Below are 13,439 nucleotides of genomic sequence, written 5' to 3'. Positions count from 1 at the left end.
GAGATCGGAAGCAAATCTGCGGCGCCGAAGAGTTGAATGGCAACATGGCATACCGCACTCACTCACTTAATCGCTCGCTCTCTTCTCTTCTAATCTCTTCTCTGTCGTGTTGCATCGAATTGCATTACATGGAGATCCAAGCTAGCGGAGATCCGACCACAACACGCGCAGGGCGTGACAGCAGCAGTAACAGCAGCAGTTGCCGGAAAGCTGACCACAGCAGCGTCGCGTACTCGCTGCTGCTACTGCTACTGCTACTGCTGCGATGGAGTATCCGAATCCACGCTCGTAGATCCACCGACGACGCTCTGGACCCGAACCAAGCGCTCGCAAAGCGGCTCATATCCCTCCAGGGACACGACGCCACCGGCCTGCAGGTCACCCTCGCAGTCCACATGAGGAATGACACAGCAGGTGCAACTCAATGGTGTTTCGCGGAGCCTGTATCGGGAACGACAAGGGGAAGATGCCGACGCAGAGCCTAAGTGTTATATGGCGACGTACAGTCGAACATGATGGGATTAGTGCAAGGACTCTGGCGCTCTGCTTGCCGTGCAGCTGCATTGAGGGACTGCCCTCGCGGCTAACAGAGTTGCACGACGCGCCAGATCACAGCCTGCAGGCATTGAAGCGGGCCGCTGCCCGCTTGCGGCGTGCGAAGCCAGCAGCATGTGCTGCAGATTCAACCGCTTCAGGCCTCTGCGACCCAGGCTGAGGATCAGAGCTCTCGCTACGCGATGAGAACGATGGATCCAGCAAGCAGCAGCAGCAACAAGACCCGCGCGGCCTTGGGGTCGGGCCCTGGCATGGCTTGGCATGGCGCAGGGTTGACGAGATGCGAGTGATGACAATAATAATAATAAGAATAAAAATTATAGTAAGTTGATTGCCATGACTCATTCTTGCGTCTGCTCCACTTCCTCTTCCCCTCTTCCCACCCTCATTCTCGTCCTCCTCCTCCTCCATGTTGTGTGAATTATGTCCTCTGTCCTTTACGTGTTGTCCACGTGTACCTCCCTGATCTTCACACTATGACGCCCTCGCCCCCAGCTGACTCGATTCTGTTGAGCTCTCATCGCCGTTTGTTTGGTTTTATCTTTGTTTCATCTTTTAAGAGTCTCTCTCTCTCTCTCTTCAGTGGTTAAGCTTCTCTTACCTTGTCTTATCTGATTTCCTCGAGACTTTGCAAATCCAAAATTGTTTTCTTCATTGAAAGAAAGGAAATAAGCGGAATAAATGAATGCAAGTGCCTGAACTGCATGAAACCCAGTTACTGGAAATCCCGGGTTTTGTGACCATCTGAATTTATTCGATTTGCATCCCAGTTAATCAAGAATTGGAAATAAGAGTGTGATTCTGCATTTTGTCTTTAGCTAGACTCATTTCCAAAATGCTGTGCATGTGTGTAATTTTATTTTATTTTATTTTGTTTTGTTCAAAAGCAGCAATTTTGCTTTTGGATCATAATGGCTTTTCAGCTTGTTTACAGTTTGTTGTGCATCTACTTCACATGCAAGCCTTGTGTTGGTTGAATAAATTTATGCAAAAAAATGCTTTAGACACTTGTAGTTTTGGTCTTGTTTCGGTTTTGTACTAAATCAAATTAATTACTATTTTATTTTTAATTTAACATTATAAATTAACTTCGAAACGTTTTATGAGTAAAATAAAAGAGATTGTTTGAAGACAGAAATTTTCAAATATGAACATTTTGGATAAAACATTTTCATGTCATTTTCAACTATGTATCTTTATTTTGATTATATATGGATGTCAATTGATTATATATTATATATTTTATAATTTAGTAATGACAAATCCCAAACTATGTTGACAGTTATTTAACAAACGTCTAATTATAATATATGTTTTGATCATTTACTAAATAAATTTAAAATAAAATATCTATGCAATTATTTAAAATATAGTACATGTTTAAAACTAGATTGCAGAAAGAGTCATCAAATATGTCAAAAGAAATGACCAAAATTATCTTTTAGTAAAGTATAGGTAGAAGATTAACATGAACTGTAGAAATAAAGTTACGTATAAAAACAAGTCGTATGAGCTTGTGCAACCTCATAAATGGCCTACATTTAAGATCATCAGAAACTGTTACAAAAAGACTGTACGAATTAGAGTTCTGATGAATCCTAACTTGTACGAACCTTGGGGAGTGCTTTGACAAAGTCTGTCCAAGTCACGCAAACACCCTTCTCAGTACAAATCCATAAGGCTGGCTATATTTAAGCCAAACGTACGAAGATTATCTTAAACGTTGATAATAATAATAATAATAAAAAAATTAAAAAAATAAAAAGCAGGACAGTTGATGTCGAACAAGCACATTTGTTAGCTTACTTAAAAGACGAATCAGTAGTGAAATGAGTAGTCAACACACTGAAGACAAAAATGTTGTGTCAGATATTACCAGCCACTTGAGGTCTTCTAAAACAGGCAACAGAATGTAATGGATTCACCTTTTGTTTGTCCCTATACATCCCTCTATTAGGTTACACCCTATGTCTGCTGCAACTGTCCCTCCCAGAAATGGGCTAGAAATATGCCTAGACGCAATAACTCATGGACGTACTAGGTTCTGAATCACAGAATTCCGACCTATTTTAGAGCAGAGTCTGGAAAGTTTTGAGGCTGAACAGCCAAGTTGCTACAATCCATCCAGTAATTCTCTCATTAAGTTATTTTTACAGACCCAAAGTCAAATTGAGCTAACCGCGCACAATCCTTCCACCTTCTAGTCCTGCTGAGGTGTGAAAACATGGGCAAAATGTTCGAAAAAGAAGAACAGTCGAGAAGGGGCAACATTTGAAGAATGGCCCACACTTTACCACCTGTAAATGCGCACACTAAGCAGACCAACGGCTAGAAGGCCAGTCACTCCTTGGGAATTTCTTGATCATCGCAAATCATCCAGATTTCATCGAAAGTTTGTGAATAAGTGTAGAAACACAACCCTTCTCAATCACAGGAAGCAAGTAATCATAGTAGTATGTCCAACTTGAAGTAGATTGTTATGGTGAACAACAACGAGATGTGCTCCCAACGAACTTCGAACAGTGTGCATGAGCATCAGCTCAATAACAAATGTCGGATAATGACTTGTACCGCCTCACAAGACCCCTAGGTTGGTCGTCTCCCATGGTAATGTTATTGGAGCGAGACGGTACCTTGAGTGAAGAAAGCCTCTTCAGAGGTGCAGGTGCATTATGTCTTGATGGCAATGATAACTGACTCTTTAAAGCCTTTACATCCAACTGCTTCTGTTTCATCCCTTTGCTTCCTCGAACACTGCAACGAAGACTGCTTGGACTTCGCTTGATGTCACAAGAAGCACTTGTTCGCATCTGTGGAATTGTGTAGTAAAGGATTCGATAACTCATTAAGGCTGTGTATGTCCAAGATTAAGCAACTACAGCGTTGACGAGCTACATAAAGATGCAAGATTATGACTAAATTGCTAACTAATAAGGAGCGGTGAATAAAAACTGCTGGTAAGTCGCATAATGAGACATTCGTAACAGAAAAACGATAAACGATTCAATTTCTTATCAAGCTCATGGCCCCAGGCACGTGAATTTACAAAAACCAAGCAATGTCCCTTTAACTAGCTCCGTAGATTAAGCACTTAGCTCAGGACTAGCAACGATAATTTCGATATTTCCAAAATTCGGTTCAAATAAGCGCTCTTCACTCAAATTCTACAGTTTTAGGGTCTAGAAGACATATTTGCATGACGGTAAATGGAAGTGAATGAAGTACCTGAACAGTTCCGATACTGCCTTCTTCATCTGAAATGCTGGTGTCTATGGTCACACGCTGTTTCCGCAGATTCGAACTTGCATCACCAAGCGGGCAAGATGCTGAACGCAAGCCTGAGCTAACTTTCTCACTCTCTACACTTGATGAACAATTGGAGCCACAATTTGCAGTAGGACTAGGTTCGCTAGCTCCGGTAGGCAAACATGCCAGTGGAGGAAATTCCTCCTTGGTCGACATTACTGCCTTAATTAGAAACTCAAGGCCGTTATCTGGAGATTTCAGTGAACAATGTGAAAACTCTCGGGTGGCTTCCTTCATGTCAAGAGACATAAGCTTCTCATACTTTATTTTACGTTGCTTACCTAATCTACACCAATCACAGACCCAGTTTCCAGTGTCGAGTCCCTCTTTCGATGCGGAACAATATCTGCCAAACAGAATCAAAACATCAAATGAGTCCAAATCTTTTACTTCGACCGAAAATTACAGAGATAACCAAATAAAACTAGTTTATCGGTGCAAACGCTGGAATATATGATAACTGAAACCATTGCGATCCAGAAATGTCTAAATCTGCAATGTTGCTCAATCGCGTTACTCAAAGTTCCTAAGAGAGATCGAATAAAATTAAAGCTAATGCCAAACTTTCACTAACGCAGTGCCTCTGCGACAGCGGTTAGCAAAGAGGTCCAGCTACAAGTAGATTAAATATACTGCGACTATTTCCATTACAAACCAGCACTCCTACACAGCCATGACGAACAAGAGACGAGATGAGAGAACCAGCTACAGAAAAAAGTAACACCATTTAGATGGAAATCTTGAATAGATCATCACCGTATTTGAATAGATAGTAAACAGTAATTAAAAATCACAAATTTCTAACACTTCTTAAACAAAAATCCATGAAAATATTAGTCTAAACTAAAAACCTCATGAAGTGTTAAAAGGACACAGCAATTGTGCACCGCTAGCTAGTTCGACACTCGGTTCAATTAATAACACATTTCTGAACTCGAACCCACCACTGTGCTTCAGAAAAAAGACGCCCTACTATCCGATTCTAAACTTCGGTTCTTTGGTACACAACCAAGAGAAAAGGAAAAATCATGACTTCTAGCAGTTTCTCAGGAAGTTACTACCGCTCTGGTGAGAAAGATATCAAGCTCTGGGCCAAAATGGTTCCGCAGTTTCACTAATACAATTTTATGTTGTATACATGCAGATTATAGCAGATGATTCACGTGACAACTATATAACTATCCCACAGTTGCCACTGAAATCACCTGAACAGAATTTATGGAACGAAAGGTTATGTATCTAGCTGTAATCCATCCTAGTAGAAGCCATCGACGGACACTAAACTGAGCACTGCTGGACACCATTGACACCCAAGAGAGCATGACGCTGACAATTTCAAATGTAAACTGAGAGGATCAAAAAGTTGAATCCACTAGCAGTCTGGACCAACCACAGATCAACGACAATCTTAAAACCAGCGGTAGGAACGCCCATAGGTCTCAACAATCGTACGCTGATATATTCATGGAGGAAGGAAAGTTCACAAGTTACTTGTGAGAATTGTGAGGCCTTGGTGACTACTATCACACGAAAGTTCTCCAGAAGGCAAGAACACGTACATGTGCTGAACGCGTACACAGGCTTTACATTGCTGGAGTTGATCAGAAAATCCCACATCACCGCACATGCTGCATTCGACCGTCGAGGCACCAACGCAATCCATGCCTGCTCGATTGATTGTACAAAGATACAGTTCACCTGAACATCGTCGCTTCAACTTCCATACTCCTGCTGGTCCGTAGCGGTGCTCGAGTCACAACAAACTCCAGTGGCAACTAATGCATCTTATTTAACGAATCCAACTTCTGTTCATCGAAGCAGCGTGTGTGCGTACTTGGCAGGTGATAAAATGTTAAGACAGGCAGCAGTCGCACAGCTGTTATTCGATATGCTGAAGTCTAGCCGTGAGTGGACGCCGAAGTTTATGAGCAAGGTCAATGGACTCAGATGGGGCTGATCGCTATTTCAAGCAGCAATTCAACCGGACAGCCAGGATTACAACCAATGCTTGAAGAAAAAACTGCGAGAAATCAGGAGTAGAGAAACCCTGAGCGAACTGCACGATCGTTTGGACACACTCTACCAATGGCGATGGGCACATGAGCAGCAAGACGCAACAACGCACAATATCATGCGAGATGCGATACAGATGACTAGTGATTGTAGAGGGACAGGACTGCAAAGTATGTCGGCTAACACGAAGTAACTACTCTGACAACCAACCGCGACTTAGAAATGGCGGAGAAAATCGTCACCAAATTGTACTTCGTCCGATAAAGAGACAAAAAGGCACAGCCTCAGCCTTAATTTATTGGAAATGAAGGAGGAACAGGCAGCTACTATGCTAGGAGTAGTGCGCACCATGAGAGGGAACAAGAACTCTAACAGTCTTGACAATGGTAGAGGCAGGCATGAACCCTACGTGATTGAAACGAAAGCTTCAATTACTTCGAGGTATCACTCTTCGTCACTTGCAGAGGTTCCAGTCTTATTAGACAAATATGCCCGTTGGAGCTGCTGGCGTGGGACTCCAGAGAACTAGACACTTGGAGCGCTAAACACTAATATTCCCGATGATCGTTTCAGTGGATCTGGGCCCCCTTTTTTTTTTCTTTTTTTTTTTTTTTTTTGAAGAACGTCACTACACCATTTCTCTCTTCGGATTACAGGAACGTGCTAGTCAAGAGTGCGCTCCACAACCTGAAGGTCTAGACTGTGTGACACAGGAGATCAACCCTCGTAGGAACGTGTACCGAGTATTCAGGTCCAACGGTTTATTACTCAAGTCCGCAGACCTTTCTGATCACACCATAAAACTCCTACAAACGAGTGACAAACTGCCCGCGCCTGCCAATTCAAGACCTCAACAGTCAGCATTCACAACTTAATCAAGAAGTCATGAAGCAACGTTGTGTTTGCCTAGACCTTGAACTTCGTAGCAGCTCTTGGTATTTGCATGTAGTAAATAGACACCAAGAAAGGTGCAAAGTTCTGGACAACTTGGGTATTGAAACTCATCTACACCGACTCGTTGCCTCCTGTGAGAGGGTGAATGGGCTCTCCAAATCCTTCTAGATGAAAGAGATCACTATGACAACGCAGGAGTCTCAGAAGTCATACACTCCGCAGCCGTTCTCCACAATTGTCAATCAGCAGTAACACTATTACCGCGAAAGGGATAATTCAATAGGACTCATCTCTCCATCTCAAGCACACCCAACTAGATCAACCTAGGAAGAGAAGTGCTACTGCTAGATCGGCCAGTTTCGATTCCCACTAGCCAAGCTGCAAAACTCAATTCTCATGCGATCATCAAACGCTGCGATAAGTTTGCTACGCAGCTTAGATAACAAGAGTGCTGTGAGACACGAAGATAAAAGGCGGAACTGCTCCAAAAACAACCTGAAATCAGTAACTAGAACTGATAAAGTTTTGCGAGGAAGTCAAGTACCTACACTGACTTCGCTATGTCGGATGTGTGGTGGGCAGCAAGTCGAGAAAGACATACACAACTCTAACGATAGCACTTATAACATCAGCAGGATTACACTGAGAAAACCAAACCCGCTGGAAACCACTCTCAGCCAGAAAGATGCGCTTCGTAAAATAAACTAACTAAACAACTTGTTCACACCTCCAAAATCAGGAACAAGCTCCAACACTCGGCACTAAAACCTCCGCACGCCTACAGAAACTTCCACTCGAGCGTCAATGCAGACACAATACCACGCTACCAAAGTGCGCGCTCCGGAACACTCACACATCCAGAACACTCGGAATATCCTGACTCACCCTCAGAAAAACCGCCATACTCCCTCACTCACCTCGCACAGTCACCAAAGTGCGTGCCAATCACCGTGCACTAACTACTAGGCTACCACTCCCATTACTGCCAAACCTTCCGAAGCCTCACAACGAACTTCGCTCAGCAACAACTACAAAACCAAAATTCACGTCACATAACCCTCAAGAAACGCACTCCGCCCGGAAATACGCCATACCAAATACAATCAGACACGCAGGGCGCGTAGCGACGACGAAGTCACTTCATGCCGAGGTGAACGATACGAGGAGGGCATGAAAGGGATGCTAAGTGGCGGGGGCAGCCAAGGGGGAACAGAAGAAGAAGAAGAAGAAGCAAGGGAAAGTAGGAAGGTGCGAGATCCTGACGTCTCACGCTCAGAAAAACCGCCACACCCCCTCACACTCACCTCGCACACTCACCAAAAAGTACGCGCCCATCACTGTGCACATTATTAACCACTGGACCAACACTCTCTCACTGCTGCCAAACCTCTCAAAGCCTCCCAAACCAACTCCGCTCAGCCACCACTGCAAAACCAAAATTCGCGTCACAGAAGCCTCAAGAGACGCAGCGAAAGGCGCCCTCCGCCCGGAAATACGCCATACCGAATACCAACAGACACGCAGAGCGCGAAGCGACGACGAAGTCACTCCATGCCGAAGTGGACGATACAAGGGAGGAGGGCATGAAACGAGGTGGGGGGGGGGGTAGCCAAAGGGGAAACAGAAGAAGCAAAAGGAAAAAGTAGGAAGGTGCGAGAAGAGCGCGCGAGAGAGAGAGAGAGGGAGAAAGAGAAAGAAAGGGACCAGGGGGCTGGGCTGGGGACGGGGTTGGGTTGGGTTGGATGGGGGAGGACTTGACCCTACTAGTTAACTGGGAGGGAGTAACCGCAGTATGGGGGCGGGGGGTAAGGGCGGCTCTGGCAGGGCTACCGTTGACTGTATGTACCGCATCCAGGCATGGCATCCATGTCAGTGCCAAGGGGAAAGACATCATCATCCAGCATGACACCATTCCATCATCCCCCTTCCCTCCCTCCCTCTCCACCGCCCTTGCCTTCTCTCTCTCTCTCTCTCTCTCTCTGCTCCTTCGCTCATCCATTCGCTCATCTATTCGTTCATCTTCTTATCATTCATCTAACTAGTTTTCGACACCAACTTGGACAACGTCTCCCCCTCTTCTCCTCTCTCTTAATTCATGTCTTTCTTTCTTCCATCTTTTGTGAACTTTTTCCCCTTTTACATTTTCACTTTCTTTTATTGTTTAGGGGTTTGTGTTTAGGGTGTGTGCCATTGGGGAGGGGGGGGGGAGCATCTTTTCCCCACCCTCCTCCTCCTCCCAGTTGCAAGATCTAGTGCCCACATGAGTTAAGGAGTGTTGACATAATTGGAGGTTTCCATGCTGGATGATACCTTTGTGCATTGGAGAAAGAGAAAAAGTTGACAAAAAAGAATATTGTGGGTGACCAATGTTTTGTTTCTTTATTCTAATACATTTGTTGTGTCTGATATGTGTTGGTGAGTTTGGGATGGGTGGACGCTGAAGAAATTGTGAGGGGAGAGGGGGTGTGTGTTGCCTTCACTGTTTGAGGAAGGGATCATAAGGGAGAGGACTATTTGGTTCACAAACTAATCTCTTCCTGTTCTATTTCTGTTTTGTGGTGACTTGCCTTTCCCTGATAGATGGCAGCCTGGACTGTATGTATGTGTGTGTATATATATATATATATATATATGTAGGCAACTGATTCATTCTTTTGTGGCACACATGATTGAAATATCCACTGAACCCTTGAAGTATGAATTAGTTCTTGGTCTTGTCAAGTTTCATGGTTGTTTATCAACCTTTTTCTCTCATATTATTTTCCCCCTCTATTCCTTTAAGAAAAGAAGTAAATGTTGTGAATATGAACCACCTTTTATTATTCTTTTTATTTTATGAAACTTTGTTTACAGACAAGAAAAGGACTAAGTTATGGTTGAAAAGACTGATTCTTTTCCACTTTATTCCTCTCATTCCAATGATGTATATGATAAACTATGTGTGCAACAAATCTGGGTGACCAATATTTAAACGTCTTTTTTACTGTTGTGTTGTTAAAAACAATATTTGGGCAATTCTTTTTCTTGGTTTTTTTCTTGATTTTTTTTTTTTTTTTTTTTTTTTTTTTTTAAGTGGACTTACTGCTATGAGTTGAGCTTCACAGATGAATTACTTGTTTAGTTGGATATGTTGAGTGCCTCAGGAGAAGAGAAGATGGAATAGGAGGTTGAAATTCTCAAAAGGTTGGGTGGTTATGCCATTTGGCTATGTCTCTCTGGGAACTGCCATTAATCCAGGACACATCAAATCCAAACACACATTCTGTAGCTTGAGCAGGTTCACAAATGGGTTAATAAATTTATGAATAAATGTTCTCTCTGCAGTATTTTTAGAATCCCTAAATCATCCAATGCACATTTACACTCACTTTTCCAAATTATAAAATGATGCTTACTCAGAGTTGATACTTAACTTGTTTACTCTCTATGGTGAAAAAGGGAATAGCACCAGGAAAAACTTCCCATAATTAAATTCTCCTACATTCTGATTATCACCAATTTGGAATCATGAGAGATTCAAATTTGTGCCTACAGCTTGGTAATCTCCAGAAATCCAAGAAAAACTGGTCAGGGTTTGTCAATAATCCCCAAATCAAAGCTGCAAGCTGATATGGAAACTCTACTGGATTTTTATATTTTATATTTTAAAAATTTTGAAATTTTGAACTGTTACAATCATTGCAATCACTATGAGGCATGATTTTCATTTACATGAACAATTGGGGAAACATGACCAGTATGGGAAATTCCTAGGTATGCATGTCTCTAAGCATACACCATAATGCTAAGCAGTAGTTGATTTCAAAACTTTCTTTGCTCAAAAACACTCTACATGCAAGCATACATAGACTTACACACACACACACATACACACAAATTTAGTGACCAGACTCATGAGCTGTGAGTGGGTGGAATAAGGGGGCAATAAGATGTATCCATCTGTGCATCTATGTGTCAATCTGTGAGAGCATGTCTGGAAATAGTGTAAAGTAGGCAATGCCCCAATTGGCCAAGGGCCCAATCCACAACAAACTAGGGACACGGGTAAAGGAGTCTCTAGAGGTGTGGTAGCCTTGTCTGCTCCTGATTTAATAATCGTGAGCTTGCCCATGAGTGACATGTTTTTGTGGGTGTAGGTGCAAGCCAAGTAAAGCATGAGTGTTAGGGTTTTTGGTATAGATGGGCCCCGCTTGCAACTTGCGCTGCAGTTGTGTCTTCTTTCCCAGGCTCTTGTGCCACCCAGTTGGTGTGTGTATGTGTGTGTGGGAGAGAGTTTGAGTGTGTGTTGGGTTTATTGGTACCCTCACCCACTTGCCAAATGTAGATGAAACGTGTCTCATAGTGTGTGTGTGTTTCAGAAGTGGCAGTAGTAGATTGTGAGTGACAATGGGGATGTGAAGGGTGGGGGGGGGGGGATTGACAGGATTTGGCCAACAATGTGAAATTGTCAAGACAAGATGTTGCTTTCTCAACCATGGTTGCATCCTTCTCACAGTTCAAATGGGAGATTGTGCATAATAAGACGATTGTTCACAAAGATGGAAGAAAACTAGTTAACCCATGCTCTAAAATTAAGAATCTGATAGAAAATAAATCGGAAAATGAAATGAATAATGGATAATAAATACATGCCCTCTTCACAGGTGACATTCCTAATTTTCAGTGTATAATAAAAGGTGGCAGCTTCTCAGATTTTTTTTGGAAACAATGTTAAACAAGTGTGTCCACTTCAAGAGGATTTAGGACTAAAACTACCTTATCCATATATAAATGTCTACATATTCTTATTTTTTGGGGTGTGTTGAGCTAGCAGTGTAATGATGAGAATGTTTTCACAAACCATTTATGTTTATCTGATGTCTCTATGGGAGGTATATAAAGTTTTTTCCATGTATTAATTGACAGCATCAGTGATTAGAGTTTATATTTGTTTATTTATTTATTCATTTATTGAAATAGACAACACTTACAATCCTCACTATTATCTTACTTAAGTAAACTCATAATTTGATGGGTAATTTCCGATCCAGATCTTCCATAGCTAACTATTGTGTAATTACTTTTTGAAATTTAAAGGTCCAGAATATTAGAGATAAATTTGAAATAACATTATCAATATGTAAAACAAATCATTGTAAATTTTATTCTTTTAAGCAATCAACCAAAAATGCAATTGAATAGAAATACCTCTCTCTCTCTCTCTCTCTCTCTATATATATATATATATATATATATATATAAATCTTAAGTGTATATTAGCTATTTTTTAAAATTTACATTCTATCTTTTTCTGCAAGAACACTTTTTTGATTTAACTTAGAATGAAAACACAAATTTTTATTAAATTAATTCATGAAAATTAAATAAATAAGTGTAAGTTACTTATAAGGTAAATTTTAAGACGGCTTTTAAAAAATGACTAATCTTTAACATAAAAAATAATAAAAATAATAATTAATATAATTAATCATGTTGAATTTTTTAAGGATATTTCAAATTGTAGTAATTTATATTATTTAATAATTTTTTGTTAATGTATTGCCTAAGTGAGAAAACTGTGCATTTTATTTTTTTATTGACCAAAATTAGCACAAGTTTATTTTGATAGCAAGAAGTGCACAATAGAATACTTGAAGATGGATGCTAAAGTGACATAGCACCACTATTGCCAATAAATGTTTAAATTCTCCAGAATGTTCGTGAGGACATAGTTGGGAAGGAAATTCAAGAGGTTGTTGTGCAACAAGCAATATCCATGAAAACCAATATGCATTAATTGTTCAAGAATTCGCCTTATTTTAAATTTTTTTTATCTTTTTTATATTTTTCTTTTTATTTCCTCATTTCTTATCTTCTAGGTTTGGATGAAGCTAGATGGGATGTGCGTTATGCAGATTTGTAATAGATGAAACACGTCAATTTACAGATGTGAATGGATTATTCATCCATCCAAATCCCTTTCACACTTTGTTAGGATTTCTGCCTCCAAGTTGCTTTATTTTACACACACGGTCTGTGGAATGTTTAACTGTTACACAAGACAAGTCAATCATCCCAAAGTAAGAATTACTTTGATTTTTAAAAAAAAGTTAAAGTGCTGGTGCAAATTTTGATACATGTAGATTGCTAGAATGGTTGTTTTATTGGTTTAATCTGCTTTGATAATATTAATCCAATGTAACTAATCCTGTATTGCTTGTCATGATCCACATAGCATGATAAAGTGGGTCTTTTGGATTCATGAAAAAAGAATATTGAAACCTGCATTCCGATTTTCAGTTATATTCGTTTATTATTTAGTTTTCAAATCCTGATGCTTTCTTTTATCCTCAATATATTCTGCATATGTTCAGAATTTTTAATAATTTATTTACTCTAAAAACTTGCAGTTAAGTATTAATGCTGTCACATTTCAAGATATTTAGTCGTATTAGTTTCACATCCGGAGATAATTCTGTGTTAGATTATTTTATTTTTCACTTGAAAGTAAAATAATATTATTCAAGCATATAAACACACGCACCAAAAATATGTTGAATTGTGCATTAATCAGTTTACTATGAACTGTACTTACATACTTTAATTTATTTTTTATTCAGCACTAAAGTTTTGAAAACATGTAATCAATTCGTTTATTTGAAATAATTTTAACCGATTGATTTTAAGCTGCA

At 40.6% G+C, this 13,439-nt stretch overlaps 1 protein-coding gene across 2 annotated transcripts; it reads right to left on the bottom strand.

The window, feature by feature from the left end:
• Positions 1-2,401: 2,401 nt before the first annotated feature.
• Positions 2,402-8,497, bottom strand: LOC112285420 (uncharacterized). Of its 2 annotated transcripts, XM_090252433.1 has the most exons (4): positions 5,421-8,345; positions 4,143-4,207; positions 3,781-4,049; positions 2,402-3,365 (listed from the first exon to the last, which is right to left on the bottom strand). In XM_090252433.1, the coding sequence occupies exons 1-4, from the start codon at positions 5,522-5,524 to the stop codon at positions 3,096-3,098; spliced, it is 708 nt and encodes a 235-aa protein (XP_090108559.1). In that variant the 5' UTR covers positions 5,525-8,345; the 3' UTR covers positions 2,402-3,095. The 2 variants fall into 2 exon arrangements, with proteins under 2 accessions (XP_090108559.1, XP_024382006.1); XM_024526238.3 differs by having other exon boundaries at positions 3,781-4,207; positions 5,421-8,497.
• Positions 8,498-13,439: the final 4,942 nt, after the last annotated feature.

The sequence above is a fragment of the Physcomitrium patens genome, chromosome 8, assembly GCF_059467195.1.
Source record: "Physcomitrium patens ecotype Gransden chromosome 8, ASM5946719v1, whole genome shotgun sequence".
In the NCBI taxonomy this organism is placed as follows: domain Eukaryota; kingdom Viridiplantae; phylum Streptophyta; class Bryopsida; order Funariales; family Funariaceae; genus Physcomitrium; species Physcomitrium patens.
Note: the sequence above shows the minus strand (reverse complement) of the source record. Positions and strands in the feature narration are given on the sequence as shown.

What these genes read in the sequence shown, in the direction of transcription:
- LOC112285420 (XM_024526238.3), bottom strand. Translation starts at nt 5,524, where the DNA reads ATGGATTGCGTTGGTGCCTCGACGGTCGAATGCAGCATGTGCGGTGAT. An exon ending in TGTGTACGCGTTCAGCACAT is followed by an intron (nt 4,208 to 5,420) that starts GTACGTGTTCTT and finishes TCTGTTTGGCAG; the next exon opens with ATATTGTTCCGCATCGAAAG. An exon ending in GCAGTATCGGAACTGTTCAG is followed by an intron (nt 3,366 to 3,780) that starts GTACTTCATTCA and finishes ACAATTCCACAG; the next exon opens with ATGCGAACAAGTGCTTCTTG.